General features: G+C 39.9%; 1 protein-coding gene across 1 annotated transcript in view; it reads right to left on the bottom strand.

Moving 5' to 3' along the window:
* Positions 1–23296, bottom strand: part of NBAS (NBAS subunit of NRZ tethering complex) — a 331876-nt gene that overhangs the window by 91503 nt on the left and 217077 nt on the right. Inside the window, exons 41-44 of the mRNA XM_014731302.3 lie at positions 12445–12674; positions 9252–9362; positions 1930–2180; positions 544–878 (exon numbers count right to left, since the gene is read on the bottom strand). Of these exons, the coding sequence (XP_014586788.2) occupies positions 544–878; positions 1930–2180; positions 9252–9362; positions 12445–12674 (927 nt within the window). The remainder of the gene's footprint in view (positions 1–543; positions 879–1929; positions 2181–9251; positions 9363–12444; positions 12675–23296) is intronic.

The raw sequence follows: 23296 nt of genomic DNA, 5'->3' as shown, positions 1-23296 counted from the left end.
TGAAACCAGACATTGTTGAAGGATGGAGGCAGGAATTAGAATCCAGTTAAAGGGCTCAGACTGGAGCATAGAGTAGACATTGGAAAATGCAACCTAGACTCCCATGGATAATGCTATCACCAAGCCATATACTACATGGTATTCATGTGAAACCTTCTAAGGGCTCAATTTAACCACAGCGAAGTTGTTAGCCTGCCTCTCAATGCAGGTAATGTGGGCTGGGCACTGGAGGTTCCTTCCACTCGTCAAGTGGAAAGAACAGGACGGAGGATTTACTATAAAATGACATATTATGAGAACTTTAACATGTACAAAACGTATGTGTAAATGAGAAAGTCAAGTCTGATTTAGACTACTTGCACATCTGTGATAGAGGAAAATGATTTCCCAATTATAATACCTCATGCTTAGCAAAACATTAAAATGCCAAACATGTAAGTATTCTCCATTTCAAGAAAGAACATTAAAAAAAATCTACAGAATGTTACGAGCAATTTCATTTCTTCTAAAGCATTTAATCTACTTTAAACTCTTTTTGGTTACCTTGGTCACAGCTTTTGGAGAAAATGTAATTGCATCCACCACAGTGATGAGGTCACCCGGCTGCAGGCGATCAAAGTACTTCATGCAGACATCATAGGCATGCAGCCACTCCGGTGAGGACTCTGGGGCTTGTTTAATGAGGTGAGGGTCTCCAGTCCAGAACAACTTCTGTAGCCAGATGGTGTACAGAGAGCTTGGGGAAAGCATCCGTCCATCCTTCTCAGGGATTTTGGGAACAAGTTTGGAAATAGATAAGATATTTTGACTTGAAAGAACTGGCTCCAGCGCTTCCAGAGGATTCACATTCTCGTCTGTTAGCTTTTTGTAATTAAGACCTATTAGAAAGGAAAGGAAAAAAAGAGAGTAGCTCATTCCAACGTAAACATACGGGAGCTTTCAAACACACACGCAGCCCTCTGGACGGCTGAAGGAAAAGATTTCTCTACCAATTAGTTAGGGTAGATAGTTTAGTTTGTCAGTTAGAGAGACCAGGAGATCTGAGTTCTAGTCCAGCTGCAACTTAATCAACTGTGCAATCCTAGACAGGTCATTTAACGTCTGTGTGCCTCACTTCCCTCATTTGTGCACTGGAAATGGCACTATCTCCTTGCTTCTTCAATCCCTCCATGGCACCTCTGTTTTCTTCCATCAGTGCACTCACCAAACCAAATTACATTCATTTGCTATTTATCTGGCATCCCATCAACTACTTGAAGGCAAGAATGGAATCTTACTGCTCATCCTCTGTGTCTAGTCCAGGGTCTAACCTGATTACTCAGTAAACCACTGATAAACTGAAGTAAATTTTCGGAATCATTTTGAATATCAATAAACACAGATTTGAAAACGCCTTGTAAATTATAAGGATCATACAGATTTGAGAGATATCAATGTGTTTAATTTCTTAGTTATGAACATAAAAAAACATAGACACCATTCAAAAGATTTCCACAATTTATCAAGGATTCAAAGGATCTTAATTAAGGGTTCTAGACATACTTTAAATATATAGGCTCCAATAAAGTGAAATTGTGCCAAATTGCCTATTGCAAAGTGTCTCAGCCTTGTCATTTATATAGATAACATATACCCAATGGGAGTAGGGGGAAAAACAAACCTCTAGAGCATTTGTCAAAAACTTTTAGTACTACCAAGTCTCCTATAAGTTGCTGTGTGACTTTCAATAGGTTTCTCAGTTCTCTGGTATTTCATTCCCTCAGCAGTAAGTGAAGGATTTGGAAAGATACTAACTAAAGTCAATTAGCATCAAAATCCTGTGGTTTCAGACCTGCGCCAGCCACAATGCATGAACACGACTGTGTGCAGAAAATTAATCCCGGGATTTAATTTAAACAATGAGTTCAAGCAGGAAAACAATCATCTTACCTGATGCAACTACCTTAAATTTCTTCAGCAGCCGAATGTGGGTTTCTGGTTTAATGGCATATTTCCCAAAATCTGCACAGCCACAGTTTTCGAGAAGAGTGAAATAATACAGCAGCCTTTCATGGTCAAAGCCACCAAGAGTGGGGTAAATATACTTGACCATGTGCTTGTGGAAGGCTTCAGGATCAGTCTTCAAAGTCTCAAAGAGATGAAGGGCTTGGACTCGATTTTCAATTTCTACTGTGGACAAACTGAAATTGAGACAAAGAAATTGTGTTAAGATTTGGCGCGTTTATTAATCAACATGCTTCTTTGTTTTAACTCAGGAAGAAAAGCTACTTCTTATTAGTCCCTTTTTCCTATCTAATCAAAGACAGTAAACCACCAGGATGCAGTTAGTTCATACAAAGGGAAACAAATGAGTTAAATGCCTACTACTGTACTATACAATTTTCACACTATCTCACGTGGGTCTAGAGAAACCTGTAAAGTAGGTATTACTTCGCATTCCTGCAGCGAGGAGAGTTGCCCAATGCTAACAGCTAGGGAATGACCCCAGATCTGTCCGCTTCCACTATGCATTATTTACTCGCGTCACAGGAAAAATTTAAAATCTGAGCTTCATTACAAAAATGTAAACAATCTATTCTTTCAGGAATATAGGAAATGGTGAGGGGAAGAAATAATCCCAACTTTTAGGCATAAGTTTTACATCCAATAGCCTTGAACCTGATATTCAATAGACCCAAACGTGGTACTATGTTCAAATAAAATTAAAACAGGAAAGAATAAATACTTGCACTTTCACTTGAATTATCTGTAGTAATGAATGCTATTTGAATAAAATATCATGTCTTAATATTTTCATCTTGACTTAGATATCTTTATAATGTAATAAAAAATGTCATTCAGGGTTAAACTGTTAAAAAAATCTTAAAGGAGTTCTGTTTGGTTGATCAGTTTGTATTTTTTGGGTGAAGGGGAAGAGGGCACAGGTTTGGTCTTGTGCCTCTCCCTGGACAGAACACAGTGCCTCTATCCCAGTGTAATCCTGATGCTCCATGAGGATGAGCTTCCAACTTTCTATTTTAAGAGTCTTTCAGGCAGCCCTTGGCACTAAGAGAAATGCCCAATTTCCAGGGCTTTCAACAGGAGCAGTGACAGTATCTGGGGGCAGTGAGTGAGACCTCTGGCAGTATCAAAGTTAGGTTTCATATAGTTTAAAAGCAACCTCTCTGAAATATGATACCCTGTTTATCATGCTTTTCGTTACATAGATAAAATTAATATAAATTATGTCTTAAAATTTCTATGAGAGTGAGGGGCCAGCCCAGTGGTGCAGCAGTTAAGTGCCCATGTTCCGCTTCTCGGTGGCCCAGTGTTCGCTGGTTCGGATCCCGGGTGCAGGCATGGCACCGCTTGGCAAAAGCCATGCTGTGGTGGGCGTCCCATGTATAAAGTAGAGGAAGATGGGCTTGGATGTTAGCTCACGGCCAGTCTTCCTCAGCAAAAAGAGGAGGATTGGCAGTAGTTAGCTCAGGGGTAATCTTCCTCAAAAAAAATTTCTATGAGAGTATGGTAACACCTGGGATAAGAGCAAAAATCTATAAAGTCAAAGTTATCAAGTAATTTAAAAATGCCCTTTTAATTTCCACTTCAAGAGAAATCCTATTTTTCTATTAAGACATAATTCAAACATTTACAAAAATATTTACAAAAATATTCCTGTCTATAAAAATGTCCCTGGTCGCCTCCTCTGAATATCCTTCTAGTCTGGTACTCAGAACATGCTTTAACTTTTCATTACCTGTCTCCCTCACTAGGCTATGTACCACTTGTGGCAAAGATGAGACCACATCTTCTTTATCTTTAGTTTCTCAGTTCCAAGCACCAGTGTGTGCTATAAAAGAAACATTCAACACATCTTATGAGTGCCAAATTGATGGGTGAATGAACAAAGATTCAGGTGTCCTCTATGGACAAGGCACTGTGCTCAGCACTGGGGAGGGTATAAAGATTTACAACACAGAGCTTTCATCTAGTGATTTGAAAACCTAGTTGAGTTACAAATACTTAGAGTTAAACAACCATGCAAAATAATGGGATGGGCTGACAAAGGGCATGCAAGTATATTCCAATTAAGAGTAGGCTATGCAAGTACATAGGCAAGTATATTCCAATTAAGGGTCCCTAAAGCTGTGACTTCAGAGGAGGTAGATATGAATGATAACAGAAGGCTTAACAAAGAAGTACTTGACCTTGGCATTGCAGGAAGGAATGAAGCAAAAATAATGTAAACACAAGGATCAAGACAAGAAAGCACAACGTCTGCATAAGAAACAGTAGTATAAATGGATGGCTGGTTGGAAAATGCTCTTGATACTATCACTATTCAAAATATGCAATGTCATCTCTGACAGATACTATACACACAGTGCTACATGAAAGCGACTCACAGAATTTCTGATATTCCTTCATGATCTGCAAAATGAAGTCTGAAAATAATGTAGTGAAGAAGTAAATAAGAAACTGTGTAATCCCATTAAGATGAGTCTTATTGACAAAGATTTGTAGGCAGAACAACATGCCCAATGGAGAAGGGAAAGCAAACTTGCACTCATTATGCTGATTACTATGCGAGGCAAGTTAAATCCAGGTAATTAGCAAAATTGTAGATGAGAAGCTGCCCCCAGAGAGGTTAAGTGACTTGCCTAAGACCAAGCTCCCAGATCTGTCTGGACTCAGTGTGCGTTTTGTTCACCTAATCACAAAGCAGCCACCAACTGACGAGGTCAGGTGCCCACACTAACAACTACTTTGAAAACAGGATTCTTTCTATAATGCAGACATTAGTTCTCTCCCCAGCAGCAATAAAAGAGTTCTCCTGTCATACTTCATTCCTAACACCCTGATAAACAGGGTATTCAAAGCAGACTCATCTACAAAATGGACAATGACTACACCATAACAGCTTTAGCTCATCTGTGTTTGACTTGATTCTGGATATAGTCTCTCTCAATCAACACTACTTTCCCCCTTGCCCACCCACTTAATTCTTCCGTGCCTATGATTCAGTTTGCCTGATGCGCAATTTTACCCAATTATCTTGTCAAAAGAGATACTGGAATACCTTTACTGACACATGATAAATACCAAAATCTCCCTTTTCAGTAAATTACAATGTGCTGAGATCTTTCATAGACTCCAGTAATCAATAACCCATTTTAATAGTTTCCATTGAAAGAAGCTGTAATCTTTCCTTTGGAATAAGAAATGAAATCTCTGCTTGGAAAACAATTCCAAAGAACCCACATTTAACAGAGCAGGAAGAAATACCATGTAACCACTGTGGACTTTTCACTGATCAAATTAATGATTACCCTTAAAAACTGTTTAAGTGCTTTTTCTCAAACAAAGTTTTAGCTATAAAACAGCTTATATATATAGTGCATATTTAACTTTCAGAGATTAACCACAGGAAGAAACTAGCATTCGTTTTACCCAATGCACAAGGAATAAATTATTAGTACTAATCCCATGATTAAGGTGTTCTGTTCTGGCTTCAACTTGTCAATCACCCAAAAATGTAATTCAAGAACAGCATATATTGAAAGGACTTATACTCGTATAAAAAACCACATTAATTTAAGTGCATTTTTCTTTGCTCAGTCTGCGATTGAGTGATAATACAATTCCATAGCTGACTGAAAGGAATACTTAGAAGGGGAGAGGAAGAAGAGTGGAAGTGGGAGAAGGGAGGGGGCTGCTGGGAAAGGCGGAAGAGAGAGCAAAGGGAAAGGATACGCGCTCCCACAGTTCAGATGCAGTAACTGACAGGCATTTCTTCCAAAGACTAATCCTCAAAGTTTGAAGATATATGAATCCAAATTAATTACTGTGATCACAAGTGAACAAGGCTCTGCCACTGATTCCCGGGCAAAGAGACAATTCTACCCTCTAAGTTACAACTACTCTGACCTGAGGAAAACAAATCCCAGGTATTTACTACACAAATGCCTCAGAATGAGTTTGACGTGGCAGGCTTGATCTGCAGTGCTGCCTGACAGCTGAATACATGATTACACAGGGAAAACGTGGTCAACATGGTCATGGCATTTTTCAGTTTTGCCAACATTTGGCCAAGTGACTTTGCAAACTGAAAAATGGAATTTAACTCTTCAAGGTCATCTAGACTGTTGATAAGAGGATCAATAATGTGTATCTCAGAGTCTATTTCTTGTCACATGAATACTCGGTGAGTTTCTCTGCAGAACGTTTTACATGAACAGAGTGGTGACACTGAAGGCCATGTGAACAGGCTTTGTGTCCTCCATAAAGACAACCCTGACCCCTGAAGCCTTTTAATTTCTCATAAAATCTCAATTCTGTCTGATGTATACAGTCTCACATTATTCTCTCTCTAACAAGAAATATTTTAAGAGACACTACAGCACAGAAATAGTAACAGGCATCTTTTATTGAGTGCTTATTATACACTAAGCACTATGTCATCTCATTTAATTCTCAGAAAGCAGAAATCTTATCATTAATATCCATATTGACCTGAAAAGTAATTGTTCAAAAATCAGATGTGCAATATTGGGCTAACAGTGCTCATAGGACGGATTCAGTAAATCTGCCCTATATCCAGAATTAACAGCTACTTTTTTTTTGGAGCACCTACTACATGTCAGGTACTGTGTATAAATCTCTTAAATCTCACAGCAGTTCTACAAAATGGAATAAAAATACTCACGTTATAGAGAAGGAAGTTTAGGCAAAGAGGGATAAAACGTCTTGTCCACCAAGAACACATTAGTAGGAAGTCGCAGAGGCAGGGTGTGAACCCAGATTTGCATGATTCAAAGTCTGAGCACTTTCCACTGGACAGAAACAGACCCAAATGCATCTTCTTGCTTATGTTTTGTGACTATTTTGGGGAAAAGTGGCCTGAAGGATCACAATATGGAAAGGAAGGTTGCATGTGTCTGGAGGGAATTACTTCCACTTTGGTAATGACAGTAATTAGCTCTTCCATTTTTAGGACTCGTAGGTTTCCTCTTACATGCAACACAAATCATAGTCTTGGTCATGATCTTTTTTCCCCTCAGGATAAAAGAAAGATCAAAACCAACTGTATGGCTCAATTTTAACAACCATGTAAGACCTGTGACTTAAGTATCTATATTCAACCTTCCTACTCTAATACAGATTTTTCCTAGTCCCGAATTTTTACCTAATTTTCAACTTTTTATAAGCTTAATCATGGCATACTTTTGAAAAGCTAAGCTACCTTAAATCCCCTCTCCATACACTAACCATTCTCACAACTAACTCAGCAGCCAAGCCAGACTTCTTTCAGGGAGGAGGAGACGGAAGAGAAGGCCGGAATCCAGAATTCTTTACAATGTGGCAATCTGGACACAAGGCTGACTATGAGCAACAGCTACCCTCAGGCATAGACTCAGTGTATCTTCTGTTTCATTTCAGAGAAAGGTAAATGTGTTATAGTCTATTCACCTCCCCACAGCTCTAACTTGCTCGTTCAAGAATGTAAAATTGTAGGGAAATCAACTTTGGGGGGAAAATGACTTTTTAAAGGAAAACAAACCCTAAGGCAAAGAACATTATTTTCCTTGTAATTCTGACCTATTAACTTCCCATTGGCATTGACTCCACAAGTAAATGTTGGGCAATTTCTATTGTATTAACAAGGCTGACTTCTAATAGCTGTGTTACCAAGTTTGATTGAACAGTAAGGTAAACTACCGTCGTCGTTTAAGTAAAGAACAGGGAGCAGCAAATGCTGCTTGCTAAATCAATATGAGGTGTTTTGTCACTCACAAGTAAGGATGCCAGGAGGCAGTGATTTCCTGCTTTAGTAATTGCTCTGCATCTGCATAATCACACTGCTATCAGGTCTAACGCTATGCTGCGAACAGTCTTGCACATTATTCCATTGCCTGATAACTTATAATATATTCAGAGGCCAACAAAGCATCCTGTTTGTACGGATATGACATCCTTTTATGTAACATTCAATGAAAGGAAAAAGATATTTAACAAAATGTCGAGGTATTTTTTAAGAAGCCAATATGCATATCATAAGAAACATTTATTTGAACCTATTACTGTGCCTCAAAAATGGTGAGGTCAGCGCAATACTTATCATGGACAGCACTGTCACTCATGCAGCAGTTCCATAAATACTGAAACTGTAGATGTTAACATTTCAAAGTGATTAATAAAAGTTAAAGATGCTAAATATAAGCATTTCTTGACCGTTCAGCAGGATTTGACCCCATTCAATACTCCCTCCTCTTTTTTAAATTCTTTCTTCCCAAAGCTTCCCCAGCACAAGATTCTCTTGCTTTTCCTCCTGCTTCTCTTTGGTGCTCTGTTTTTGTCCCTTTTGCTGGCAGCTCTTCCTCTACCATTAACTGTGGGAAGCCCTCCAGGTCTATTTTAAGTCCTTCTCCTTTCTCATTCTGGATTATTTCCCAAAGCACATCCACAACATACCTTGTTTGTCATGTATGTGTGTACGACTCCCAAATGAGCATTTCCAGCTCCACCTTCTCTTGAGAATTCCGGATCTTTAAGATCCACCGCCTGCTGGACCTTTCCTCTTGGGCATTTCTGTACCTGTAACACCTCCATTCCTTTATCTTTTTCTACCCTCCCCTCAAAATACCTTGTCCTTAACTAGTCTTCCCTGTCTCACTGAATGACATCACCATCCAACAGGGAGACCAAGTAAAATCCTGAAGATGATTCTGAACTCTTCTCCTTTCACTCACCTTCATGTCTTGCTTATCTTTATTAATCAATTTATTTAGTAGTATCTGTTTCACCTTCTAGATATCTCTGAAACCCATTCTCATCTCTCCTTCTGTACTTTCAAAACCCTGCTCCAAGCCATGGTGACTTGTCACACAGTTTATTACTACAGGAGCTCCCTAACTGGTCTCTATGTGTCCAGACTGGCCTGCCTAAAGTCTTTTCTCAACATGCCAGTCTACTGTAACCCCAGCACTTACCACTGTTCTAGCACACAACAGATTCTCAAAAAAACACCTTTGAATAAACGAATGAATATTAAAGTATCTAACTCAGGACTGTTATTACTAAAAACAAAAACTAATAGACTATTGTTAGAATATTTGTGTATCAGAGATGTATAGAGAGAAGGTACAAAGATACTAGTCCAGTATAGCTCAAAAGGAAAAGTGAAATTGTACTTTACAACTTCAAGATTCTGCTAAGATAGACTCTAAAAAGAAAGACATGGAAATAAACTTACATAAGAATTGTGTGCTTACCCACTGTCAGTGAACAGGAACTCCAAATGGGTCATAAAAACCTCCCAACGGGAGACACTGTAACGCTGTGCCAGAGAAAGAGCAATGCTGTAGACGTTTTCCTCAAGTGTTCTTCAAGAATGTCCATTAGCCAAAGGGAAGGGAAAGAAGAGAAACACATTACTTTAATCAGCAAAGAAAATGTTCATTAGGATTGCTCTCCAGCTGAGAGGGGTGCGGTCAGCACAGTCCTTAATAAGACATTTCACAGTAATTCAGGAAAAGTACCTCCAAGGAATTTTAATGCTCCTTTTTCACTGTGGTGCATTGCAACTGACCAAGGAATCGTCTAGACCAGTGGTTCTCAACTGAGGGTGATTTTGTCCCCCAGGAGACATTTCACAATGTCTGGAGACATTTTTGATTGTCACAGTGGAAGAGGAGGAGGAGAGTGCTACTGGCATCTAGTGGGTAAAAATCAGGGATGCTGCTGCACACCCTACAATGCACAGGACAGCCCTCCCACAACAAAGAATTCTCCAGTCCAAAATGTACTGAGGTCAAAAAAATCCTGCTCTAGACACTAGAGCCTAGAGTCAAAAAACAGTGCAAAGGAAATGCATCCCTGCCCTATGGGTAGATATTAGAGAATTCACAGTTAGTCACTCAAGAAACTTTTATGCTTTCTACACTGCGCCAGGTATTGTGCTAGCTGCTTAGGATATAGAAACAAACAAGATATTTCTTGAGGAACTTGCACTTCAGTGGAGAATATGAAACATGAACTAGTAATTAAATACAAGGGCGGCAGTGCTAAAAGAGAAGATTACAAAATACCGTGAGAACAGAGAGGAAAGAATGACCAGCTTCAACTGGAGAGCCAGTGGAAGGTTTAAACCAGGGAATGGTGTCACCAGATTTGAGGATCTCTAGGCATATGAGGAATTCTTGTCCAGAAGACCCACATTAAGGCCATTTTGGAAAGGCTATTGCAGGATCCATATTTCTCAGAAGCAGAGAAATGTACGATGGAATTCTTGGTTGGAGGAATGGTGGGCAAAATCACAGACGCAGGGATGAAATATCTGTTATTACGAAGTAATACTGCTAAGACTATATTTACCCTAGCGAAGGAAACCAGGACATTTGTATGTTTGATTAGCCACGGGCTGGCAAACGTTTTCTGTAAAGGGCCAGAGAGTAAATCTTTTAGGCTTTGCTGCCATATAGTCTTGGTAGTATATTCTTCTTTTCCCTGTTTTTTTCAATTCTCGTTTTTCCACAAACTTTTAAAAATGGAAAAACCATTCTTTGCTCATGGACTATAAAAAAAGAAGCCAACATAGATTATTAGGTCATTGTCACTTAAAACTATTTCTTAAAGTATTTATTGAGTATCTACTTCCACATGATGGAATGAGAATTATTTGAGAATGGGGACCATTAGCAATTCATCCTTTCTATTACAGTAGTCTAGCACATTTCCTGACACCAAGCACATGCTCACTTACTATGGATACCTTTATCACTTGATAAAGGTGGGAAGGAATCAAACTATGTTATGCCCTCTTCAAAGTTACCCTGACTAACCATCAAGAATGTATTATCTAAGATATATAGACAATAAAGGACAGATATAATGCACTCACAGAAAACTGACATTAAAACGAATATACGATTAATAAACAAATGCAGAATGGTCCTGTTGTGTACAACTGAAGGTAGAGCTGCAAACAGGAGGATGCAGGTCCTTCAATGATTCTTGTATGTGAGACACTAAAATCCCATCTCCAAACAGAACTGCTAACTCAGAAAACCCAGGGACATTTGGAGACATTTTAAACAAGCCATCCAAAGACTGCTCTATTTTTCTAAGCAACAGATTGTGGAGAAGATTCTATTATATATTTATCAAAAGCATGAATTCGTCCTTTAGGATATACTCCAAATAGCATATGCTAGCTAGATACTTAAAAAAGAAAATAAAGGGCAAAAATACTAGCAAAATGTAATTGATGATGTAAGGTGTGCCTTATCTTATAAACTTTTATTCTGCACAATAACCCTCTTCTAAGAAATCATAAGCATGTCACCAAGGATTACGAAATGCCCAAAGAGAAAGCCTACTGGACTGGGAAATAGGAAGCCCAGGTTCCACCCTGGCTGTGTGAGCTTGAAGAACTCTTTCCAGTTCTTTGGCTCTCAGATTCCTCTTCCAAAAGTGAGGAGGTTGGATTAAATGATCCTTCAGTCACTTTCAAAGTGGACATTAAATGACTCTATGAAATTATGAACCTCCAGGAGAATAGAGGGGAAGAGAAAAAGATTCATATTTCCCTTCTTAACTGAATCTTGCTACGGGTTGTTCCTACTGTCTTTCTTTGATCTCTCTCTTTCTTGCCTTATTCTAAAAAGAATTTGGGGTGTTTACTTTTCCTTTTTGTTTTTTTCACTTTCCCACCTTCTGACACGTAAGTAATTCTCATTTGATCTGAACCCATTGTATCTAAAAAAACAGAGACCAGTATTACAACCCAGGGGAATTCCATACCAAGAAAGGAACTCTTCCCGCTGGGCCTTACACAGGACTGCCATCTCACACGGGGCCTGCTCTTCTCTCCAAAGGGCTAAGTGAAGGGGACAAAGTGGCAGCTGCTACTGGCCTCTGACAAGAGAGACTGCTAGTTCCAATGAGCTTTTCTTTCTCCAGAAACCCAGGGCAGATAAAGGTGCCATGAACCCACAACACTGGGTCTTTCCTCTGGTATTAGGTCAACTGTATCTAATTTTTAACATACTGAAGAAATTAAACTGCCATGTAGTTTGAAAAGTGAGATTCCAGCCAGGAATAAAAGCTAATCTTGTTTTTAAATTTCTCTAATAAGCATCACACTTTTCACCCCTGATCAGATCTTACCACTTCTAACATGGTAACCATCTTGTATTGGGATATCAAAATCATGGGAAACTTTTTTTCTTTAAATAATTCCTGTCCTTACTATTTAAATCTGCAGGCTCAAAATGTAGTCTGCATCTACTGATCCCTTTGGGAAGACACACACATCCTTCATACAATCAGAAGAAGAAGAGGAAGCCCTGTTTATAGCAACCATGATTGTAAATCTTCAAAGGACTGTGATTAATAGTCCTGATAATTCAACTTGTTCTTTCATATTTGAACTCCATCTCTTTATGAGACAAAGGTATCGCTTACTCTGCCAGACCAAGGATAGTTTCCCTTTTATACTGGTCATCAGCAGTAAACCGCTGCACGTCCACCCCCTTCCGCAGGCCCTGAAGGATCTGAGCCTCAGTGGAATCCAGCAGGCGTTCGTTGTAGTAGTGTAACTGCTTGGTGAGTGAGGCGAGATCCTCGGGCCAGGATTCACATCCATATCGAGTCACATGTCTGGTGACCATCTTGATTAGCTCTTTGGGATCCGCCTGTGAGTAACAAAAAGAGTAACAATAACGAAAAGAAGTGTAACAAGAAGAAGACCACGTCCATTGGGTACCTGTTTGGCCCTTCGCACTGTTGCCCTTTAATCAAGGCTCACAACCAACTTGAGAAGTCAACTGCAGAGATGGTACATTTTGCAGGTCACAAAGACAGGACACAGAACTGAGTCTAGAAGCAGGTTTCTGGACTCCTGCTCTCTTCTTCAAGCTCAAAAATCTCCAGCCACTTAAAACACAATATATACTTGCTTTTTCAACTACCATCATCCTACATCAGATTTGTTCCTCAATTATCTAATCACTTGTAATAATTCACCCTGGAAGTAATTTTAATCATCATTGCCCCTGGATAAATTTTCTTTGGACCACCATCTAAGTGTTCTTAAGAACAAAGTTGCAGTTCAATAACAACACTATAAACGCCTAGACAGCTAACTAGAAAAGTGTCTTCTGCAAGGGTAAGTTAGGGAAAAACCCGTCCCTGTTCCTGAAGTCATAAACTCTTCTAGTCATGTAAGAAAGCATCCAACCAAGATTTACTCTGCTCAACCTGGGGCTCAATGGGATATTGTTCTATAATTCTCAGCTGCTTCTCTAACAACAATAAAACTATTCAAATAGAACAAAACCCAGAACCAAACAGCTGACAGGAAAGGAGACTAAATGATTAACTGGCCACATTTATTCATATTAAAGTTGGTCTGGGTGTCAGCGAAGCAAGAGCAGCTCAGCCATGATTTTGGAATTACTTAACAGGGAGCCTAACACTTGAACAACAGTAACTCAATCACTCCCAATTTCTGGGAAGACATAGATATATTTTAATATAAACAAATTAGGAAAAAACTCCAGAATCTATCTTTGGTTTTCAGAAAGGTACCCAATTATAGTAAGCTGTCAGCAGTTCTAATGTATGAGCCATTATTCCGAGCTACACAGGAGATTTGTCAATGTCGAGTCTACATTACCAACGCCAGCCTGACATTCTCTCTCTTGATCCTATTAAGGAACAACTGGGGAGTACTGATAAAAACGAATTAAAGAAATCTTCTTGGACTCCAACAGGTAGATCTCAGAAAAAGTCAGCTTTCTTATACTTAATTTTTTTCCCTATTTCTATGCATACACTGAGTCTTAGCCTCAAAAAAGACTTAGTGTATCAAGTCAAAAGACTTGGGTTTGAAAACTAACTCTTCAAAGTAAGCTACAAGACCATCTTTCATTCAAGAAATATTTTTTGTGCACCTCTTATGTACCAGGTGATGTACTAAAAAGATGTGACCTTTCCTTTCAGGAATGCAGTCTATTAGGAGAGACAATCAAGCAAACAATTGTAAAATGGTGTGATGCAAGTAAGCACAGGGTGCTATGGGAGTACAGAGGAGCGGGATGTGGGCAAGTCTCAAGAAGTCGTCTTGGGAGAGTTAATGTCTAGGCTAACTACTCAGGTATCAGTAGTAAAAAAGGCAGCAAAAGACAGGGAGGCAAATTCCAGTAAAGAGTAGAGTATGTGCTAAGGCTAGGTGGCTAAGATCATATAGAAAGACGGAGTGAATAAAGCAAATCTAATTGCAATTACAAGTGATTTGGGAATCAGCTACAAATGGATGGTATTTCTGGCAATGGATTTAGGCAAAAGAGATCCCATACCTCAGATCTCAGTGACTCTACAGCTGACATTCAACTCAACCCCCTTTCTACTTATTGACTGAAGCCGTTGAGGCACCACCCTGAATCACCTGCCAGGGGCACAGCCATGTCTGAAGTTATCTGGTATGGGCATGTTGCTCAGGGGCCAGCCAGCCCATCCACGCCTGCTCTGCATCCTGCGTGTGCACTGTTGGCGCCTGAGCTTCTCACATCTCATCTGATTACCACTTTTCTGCCTAGAGGTAGAGCAAGTGGGAGCAAATGTGCAACAATCAGGGTTTCAGGGTGGCAGGAGAGATCTTCTGCTAATTGTTCTTTCACAGGGCTCCTTGGGCCCCAGTTTTGCACTCCAACGGCAAATCCATGTTCACCAAAACAACGCAGAAGGCTTTTCTTCATATATACTCTGACCCTGTAGTTTCAGACTGAAGCCCTCAGCCTGAAAATGCCCAACCATCCAGGCTATCTGCGTGTGTGACTCCCTGCTGGATGGTTATAGCAGATAGGCTATAACCATCCAGCCTATCTGCGTGTGTGACTCCCTGCTGCTCCCTACCAGGCTGCTGTTCCCCACTCCCTACTCAGGCAATCAACTACCTTCATTCTCCCAAGGGTTTCTCATGGCTTTTGCTCCACAATTTTACTTGTTTTCTGGCATCTCAAGGATTTAGTACCTGTACTGGGAGAGTAGCCTACAAACTTTTCAGTAGACCTCAATAGTATAACCTCCTCATTTCTATTCTGTGTTCTAATACTATTTATGAAACAAATCCCAAGACCAAATACAAATTAAAGCTCCAAAATGGTAGCACATGGCAATAATGAGTATAATTATTAATGCTAATATTTACATAGGATTTTCTTTATCCTACAGAAAGTTTCAAGTCTCCACGTACAATTTTCATTTTCATAGGTGGCAAAAAGAATCCATTCTCTCCTTTTGCCAATGAAGAAAATGACATGGCATAGTGAAATAAGCATGGATAGAGAGAAGTCACCAGCTGGATGACTTTGCGAAGTTACTTAACAACTCTGAACTTGATTGTCTCATCTATAAAATGGCAATAATGATATGTAGCTTTGCATGGTTTTGAGAAACCTAAGAGACAATATATATAAAATACACAAACAAGGGCTTGGTACGAAGCAGGAGCTGCAAACATGAAAGGGATTATGGAATTTACTCAAAGACATACACCAATCACACTTTGACTATATACCTCTGTTATATAATTTACTTTACATAGCATTTTCTTATAAATATTAAATTATAGCTTCCGGAGGGCAGAAACCATGTATACTTTGTGAATTTGTCTTTTCCAGAGCACAGTAGAGTCTCCTGCACAAATCACGTGTAAGCCAGCCATGCCTAGTGGTTAAAGTTCGGCATTCTCATCACTTCAGCGGCCCAGGTTTGTTTCCTGGTCGCAGAAGCACACCACCTGTCAGTTGCCATGCTGTGGGAGCGGCGCACAAAGAAGAACGAGAAGAACTTAACAATGAGGACATACAACCACGAACTGGGGTTTTGGGAAGTTAAAAAAAAAAAAAAAAAAAAAAGGAGCAAGATTCACAACAGATGTTAGCTCAGGGTGAATCCTTCCCTGCAAAAAACCAGAAAAAGTTAAAAAAAAAATCAAGTGTGGGGTAAAAGGGAGACATGTTGAACAGCAGCAGTAGCTTTCTGTCAGTACTACTGATTTATATTCCAGCTCCCTTACTTAGTGAGAAGCAACTTGGGGCAAGTTACTTCATATCTCGGTTTCTCCACCTGTAAGAGTTAATAAGCACTCCTCAGGGTTTGTTGTAAAGCGTCAATAAAGCAAGGTATTTGAAAGTACTTTTTTCTCCATTATTATATGAAAGCAAATTGGACCCAGAGCTTACTCTCAAGGAATTAAAAAGGAGTGATTGACAAAGACGTCCGCATACACAACTCACAGAAGGCATCTGAATACAAGCACCACTACAGGCTCACACATTCAGAATGCTGGGAACTCCATGGAGGCGGCAATTAATCCCCTCTCTTGACCCTGGGGTCTCAGTTTCTTCAGATGTAAAACAAAGGAGCATCGCTAGATGATCATCTTTCTAGGACTAAAATCCTACGAACGTGTAAGAATTCAAACATAAAATAAACCCTTATAAATCCCTCCAGGTGTGGAATTAGAGAAGTTCTACATCTCAGCTCATTTATGCCTCCACTAAATATTCAGAACAGATTCCTTTGTTAAAAATATAATTTCAGATCAACAAGCTATAGCCAATAGATTCCTACGTGGTATAAACAACTTTAATTTCTTTTCCTTTATAAAGTAGAAATTGTCTAGTCCCTCTGTGAATAATTTTTATTTCATATTCTCTGTACATCAAATGTGTTCACTTTTCAAAGAAATATTTAAGAACAAATACTTAATATTTCAGTCTTCGGGACGAAACAGGCACAGTGCTAAACATACATGAACTGAATCTCACTTAATACTAACAATCCTATGCGACAGGCATCTACTAGTATCTTCTGCTTTACAGATGCGTACAGGAGGTGAGCGACTTGACTAAGGCCATTCAATGTAAGGGGCAGGGTGGGGATCTGACTCCCAAGCATAACGGCTCCCAAGAACCTACCTTTTATTTTTGGTATGCAGGGAGGGGTATCTCTTAAAATGATAAGGGTCTTGATGAGACCAGTGTATACCCAGCTCCTACCAAATGTAAATAAGACTTGGCATTAGAGTACCTTTACAAATGATTGACTTTTAATGATGGATTTAATGCTGTCATTCTATATTACATCCACTTGACTTTTTCTCACACATATTCTTCCTCTCATCCCTTTGATACATACACACACATGTGTATAAATACAAACGACCATAGAGGACACACAAAGGTAGGTGTTCAACTAGATATCTGATGTGAGCTGTATTTCTAAGCCTTTCATTTCTTCTTCTCTAATGTTAACAGAGAGAGTTTCAGAATCATGAGCAAGAATACTATTTCCTGGGCCTGCCTGGTGGGGTAGTGGTTAAGTTTGCATGCTCCACTTCTGCAGCCTCAGATTTGCAGGGTCAGATCCCACATGTGGACCTAGCACCACTTATCAAGCCATGCAGTGGCAGGTGTCCCACACACAAAGTAGAGGAAGATGGACACAGATATTAGCTCAGGGGCAATCTTCATCAGCAAAAAGAGAATTGGCCATGGATGTTAGCTCAGGCCTAATCTTCCTCACCAAAATAATAATAATAATAATAAAAAGAATACTATTTCCCGTTCCATCCCTTGATATACATACACCTCCATTTAAAATTCTGTCCTACAAACACCAGATGATTTCACTCATATGTGGAATATAAACAAGTACTGGGACAAAGAAAACAGTTCAGTGGTTACCAGAGGAAGTCGGGGGGAGGGGCACTGGGGGGGAAGGGGAGCACTTATGTGGTGACAGACAAGAAATAATGTACAACTGAAATCTCACATTGATGTAAATTATTATGAACTCAAAAAAAAAAAATTCTGTCCTAATAAAATGGTGAATAGGGGCATTCTATTAATTCCTTGATGATAGGTTTCTAAGTGTCTTCAAGTTTATGGATCATCAGATATTTAAGAGTATAGGAAGATTTTCAATACTTTAATTTACTGTGTAAAACATAATACCAATGAGAAGAAACAACTCACAAAGGCTTCCAAGAAAAAGGAAAATCAGCTATGGGGAAAAAAAACAGGAACTGGCATGAAATAACCTGGATTATTGGTCCTTTCCTCCTGAGCTTCAGGTTTTCCATTATTAAAATTGAAGCAATTTCTTCTCTATAGTGCCCTCATAAAGATTAAATGAGACTAGATGGAGGAGCATGTTGTGAGTTCTAGCTCTCTATGCAAATTATTTTCTTCCGATTATCACTACTACTTTCTATCCCTTCCTCAAGGAACTTTACTGGTCATGATTACTTCCAATATTCAATTTAAATTTTAATAAGAATTCTTCCCCTGAGCTTATCACAATTTCTTTCAAAATATTCCAGAGCATCCTCTACTCACTCCAACACTTCATTTCACACCTACATTCATTCACCCCCAAAGGGTACAACATTAAAGTTTCTAAAGCACTTGAACATGAATTTCATTTGACCATCATCCAATCCAGGGATGTGCACTGGAGGCTGCTGTTCCTGTTTTACAGATGCCTATCTGCGCTTCGGGCATCTTTGGCTGTCATCTTGCAGGGAGGAAGCGAGTCCAGCCTTCTGGCCTCTCGCCTAGCAACCTCACACCTAAAATCTCTAAGCTTTTTGTGTAGAGTACATTCAAACTTCTCTCCCACTTCTTCCCAGCTCAGTTCAATGACACGATCCATGGGTATGAAAGCTTTTAGCCTCTAAGAACCTTCTGAAGGGCTTTTTAGGTAGCTCCAAAATCTTCCAGATTCAGTATTCAAAGTGATATTGCAAAACATCACAGGCTGTGAAAACTAATAACATAAAAAGCCATAAAAATTTAAAAAAGAAAGTGTGTTGAGTTAAATTATTCTATTTTTTCCCCAAAACTTGGCAGTGCAGTTCTTCAGGGGGGTGAATAATATGATTTCTTTAGATAATATGGTCAAGTCTCTGTAAAAACAAAATATGCATAAATATTCATGACAACAGAATGCTCCATGACTTAATCTACTGCTTACTAGTAAAGGTAATAAATCCATTCTGGTTTAATAGCCTCTATTTCTTGGTAATATTGTTTGGAAAGTTTTAAACAGGTGGTGTGTTTCCCCTCTAGGGTTGTTATTTGCTTGAGATAATTTTCTACTTAGTATTTTCAATTAGTAGCTTAAAAAAACACATTTTAGAAATAGTTTACCATAAAGTTTTGAATTTCATCCCCTGCTGGGTTTGCTTCTCTAGCATATAAAACTAAAAGACATGTTTCCATTTTTAACTGGTTTTATCTTCTGAAACTTTTTCAAAAGAATGCTAGAAGTCACACTTCAAGAGGCATTTACTAAAATTATAAATGTAAGAGACAAGCGAAAAAAGATCAAGGTACAGAACGATGTGTATAGCTTACTCACATTTGTATAAAAACTATTAGGTAAATATATATATCCATAAACTATTTCTGGAAGGATACAAAATGGAACACTGACTTTTTATTGTACACCATTTTCACTGTTTGAATTTTTTGGCCATGTGTGTATTGTTTTACTAGGACAAATACTAGAAGAAAAGATTCTCTCCCACTGACCATTTGCCAATCATCATTGTGTATCACTAAAAAGAAAAATAAAGGCAAGGGGGACCACAGCAAAGAGAGTCTCGGAGAGGTGCCAAGCTCCAGGAGCCTGTGCCGCCTGGCTCAGGATGGTGCTTCCCTTCAAGATGCACAGGGCTTTTGTCAGAAATAACTCCACAAATTATATCAATACTTTTATTCAAACCTAGCAATCTACCTAAATTATCATTCCCGCAGCTCAGAATTACAGGAGGTGGAAAGAGAAAATGTGAAAAGACCGTGGTAATAGAAACAAGTTGAACTGACAGCTGAGTGAAAGCTAAGCTTCACTGAGTGTTGTTATGTGTAGGCAACAAATTGAAACCACTTTGATTTCAATTCCAGGGTGATTCATCGGGAGTTTGCCATATTTAATTCCAAACTCAACAGTGCTGTTTTATGCAGATGAAGATGCTGCAGAGACTCAAATAAGGAGCCATCAGGTAGTCAGTGGAAGACTCCCATGTACTTAAAACATCCAGCCATTGTGCCCACCCGTGATTCCCTCAAATCCAAGAGCCAGGACTCAACTGGCAAAACTGAAGCCTGAAGGCTGTCCTAACCCACAGCAGTTGAAATGATTCCTGAACTGATTCACACGGCAGTAAAAAGTCCCGAGGAACTACAGCGGTTGAGGTCCTGGGGATTCAGAAGTAGATGGGATTCCTGTCCTCAAATAAGATCACCACGTGGAGAACAGACAGATGTGCGTTAGTTACACGGCCCCGAAAGAACTGCTCCAAAGGGCGTCTGCACAAGAGCAGAGAGGGACGGAGGAGGCCAACGTCTGCCGAGGAGCGAGACAGGGCTTCACCCGAGGCTCTTTTGAGCTTAGACTTATCTGCAGATGGTGGGAAGAATAAGGAGGTATTTCAGGCAGGGGATTCTATCTGCACAGGCACAGAGGTGTGAGAAAGGATGTTAAAGTGAGAGAAATATAAATTCTGAACAGCTAGAACATAAACTTCAAGACAGCTAGTGTCAGGATCATGGCTGACAGGGTATGGAAGAACCAGCCAGTTCCCTGAGGGTCTTCCCTCTTATATATAGGAGCTTAGATTTCACCCAGTGGCCACAGCAGAACACATGAAAACGTCCTGCTGGGAACGACTCCTTAAACCCGAATGCCAGTGATCACTCAGGTCCCAACACAGTGACTGGCTTCTGAAACACAGCTAGAGCAGCAGCATGTCCAAGCATAAAAGGCAGGTAAAACCTGGAAGCAGAAGCGCTAAGTGACAGGATGTCACTGTCTACCAGAGCCACCCTGAGTAAGTAACCAAATTGCTCTGAGTCTTATCTTCTGCCAAGAAGATTCCTCTTCTGCAAAATGGGGTTGTTCAAAGGATCAAATGGCAGAATGAATGTGAAAGGTACAGCCAATGTCTTTTTAGAGTTAGTCTGATCTTTCGACTGTTCATTGCCAAGTCCCATAAACAAGCCCCTAAGCTGACTGTTGCTGCCACATCCCTCCCTGACACCTTCTTAGCCAGATGAAAGAGACTCTACCCGGTCACAATGAAGTCTGGCCACAGACTGCATTTCTATCTTTTTCCTCAGGAATCATATGACTAACTCTTCTACGCCCTGAATTATATAGAGTAAAATTTCAACACTATCTCAAGTACTCTGTGAAACACTATCACAGTACCTATGACAGGCACCGTGACACTTCAACACTTTGTTACTGCCATTCCCTGCCTGGATGCTCTTCCCTTACACATCTGCACGGTGCTGCACTCATCCTTTTGTCTGTATTCAAAGGTCACCTTCTCAACGGAGGCATTCTCTGGGTCTGTTTAAATTGTACTCTTCACACACACACACACAGACACATACTCATTTTTCATAGCTCTTATCACCATCTAACATAGTCTATGTTTCCTTTATTTATTTTGTTTATGGTGCCCCTTCCCCCAATAGAATGTAAGTCCCAAAGGGGCAGGAGTTTGTTCAAAATACTTTGTTCACTACTGTTTCTCCAGGCTCTGGAACACTGCCTGGCATAAGGTAGTCACCCAATAAATATTTGATGAACACACACACATAATTCAATTATTTCATATGTACTGAAGAACATTCATTAATTTTTAGTAACCTACCCAGTGAACTTTGTTTCCTACCCTTTATACGCAGGCCCTGCTCTAAGCACTGGGGAATCCAATAAATACAACACAGACACCGGCCTCAAATAGCTCATCTAGTGAGATGAAAAGTATACAAATTCGAAAGAACAGAGTGTAAGTGCTATGACTGACATGAGTACAGGGCGGTACAAAAGCACAAGAAGTAGCACCCAACACAGCTTGGGGCACCACAGAATGGTGGCAGGTGGCAGGAACCAAGCCTGGGTGAGGTAACACCTGAACCAAGTAGCTGAGCAAAGACACGGAGAGGGAAAACATTACTGGCAAAGATCCGACAAGCCTGAAGACCCATCTGAAGACAAGGAAACAGAGAACATGCAGGGTGCTGGAGAAATTTCAGTGGCTTGGTATGGCTGGAGCAAAGGAAGATGAAGTCGGAGAAAAACAGCCAGAGGCCAGATGATGAGGGACGGGCAGACCTTGCTGGGGCAATAGGGAATCACTGAGAGATTTCAGTCAGAAGGAAGGATGCTAGACCTCCATTTTAGACAGCCTACTCTGACAGATGCTTGGAAAAAGATACAAAAGCAACAAAAATAAAGATAGGGTGATGTTTAAGAGGCTATTACAGCATTTTGAGGAAAAACTATGAAAGAGTGAATTAAGGTGAGGACATGGAGTAGACAGGAGAAAAGAACTTGAGAGGTGCTAAACTCTCCCCTCCTCCCTCTTAACACGTCTGTCTGGAAGAGTTTCAGGATGTCTATGCATCTTGAAGTGAAAAAAAAACCCTGGACACTTTCTAACTCTTCATTTCAGCTTTCAGACTAACAACCAAATGCTTTCCACAGAGTTGCCAAGAAGTCCCTGGACAGCTAGCTGGCTCATGATCTGCCACATGCCATCTTAATGCTATTGGAGGGCACATCTGTTTCTGTCAGGAGGAGCTGAGAAGTTAGATACCATGTGTTGAGGAACCACCACTAGGCCACATGGACTTTACTGGTTTCTATTTCCACTAGGATACAATGCTGCTTCCTGAAGCAAAGACTCCGAACAGCATAAGGCAGCTGGGCCCAGAAAGAGAATGGGAACAGGTGTCAGGAACCACACCACACAGCAGGTGAATAGTCTAACAACCAGAATCAGAGGCCAAGGGCTAGGGCAAGACAGGAGAGCTGCAAAGGGACATCTTCAAAGGGAGGGACAGATTGACAGGACATGATGACAGGAACAAGACCAAGAGTTAAAGGGCAGTGACAGTGGGTTGACACACTTGGAAGGAAGCAACAGAAATTGAGGTAAAGGGTAAAAAAGGGCAGGAATCAAGCCTCGTTATTCTTCATACTCCAATGCCACGTTCTATGTCCTTCATAGTAGGCACTCAATAAATGCTGAATCGATGAAAGGAAACACAAAATATAAGACATGGAAACAAAAAACTCACACTTTCTATCAAGTGAAAAGAACTGTTGGGACACAGAAGAAAGCAAGATGGACACACTTTTACTTCTAAACCTTATCTTTCAATGTTCTACTTTATCTCTTTGCATGCTTTAGTTGTGGAAACCTTAAACAGGGTTTCTTATAAAGTGCCTG

The sequence above is a fragment of the Equus caballus genome, chromosome 15 (assembly GCF_041296265.1).
Source record: "Equus caballus isolate H_3958 breed thoroughbred chromosome 15, TB-T2T, whole genome shotgun sequence".
In the NCBI taxonomy this organism is placed as follows: Eukaryota; Metazoa; Chordata; class Mammalia; order Perissodactyla; family Equidae; genus Equus; species Equus caballus.
Note: the sequence above shows the minus strand (reverse complement) of the source record. Positions and strands in the feature narration are given on the sequence as shown.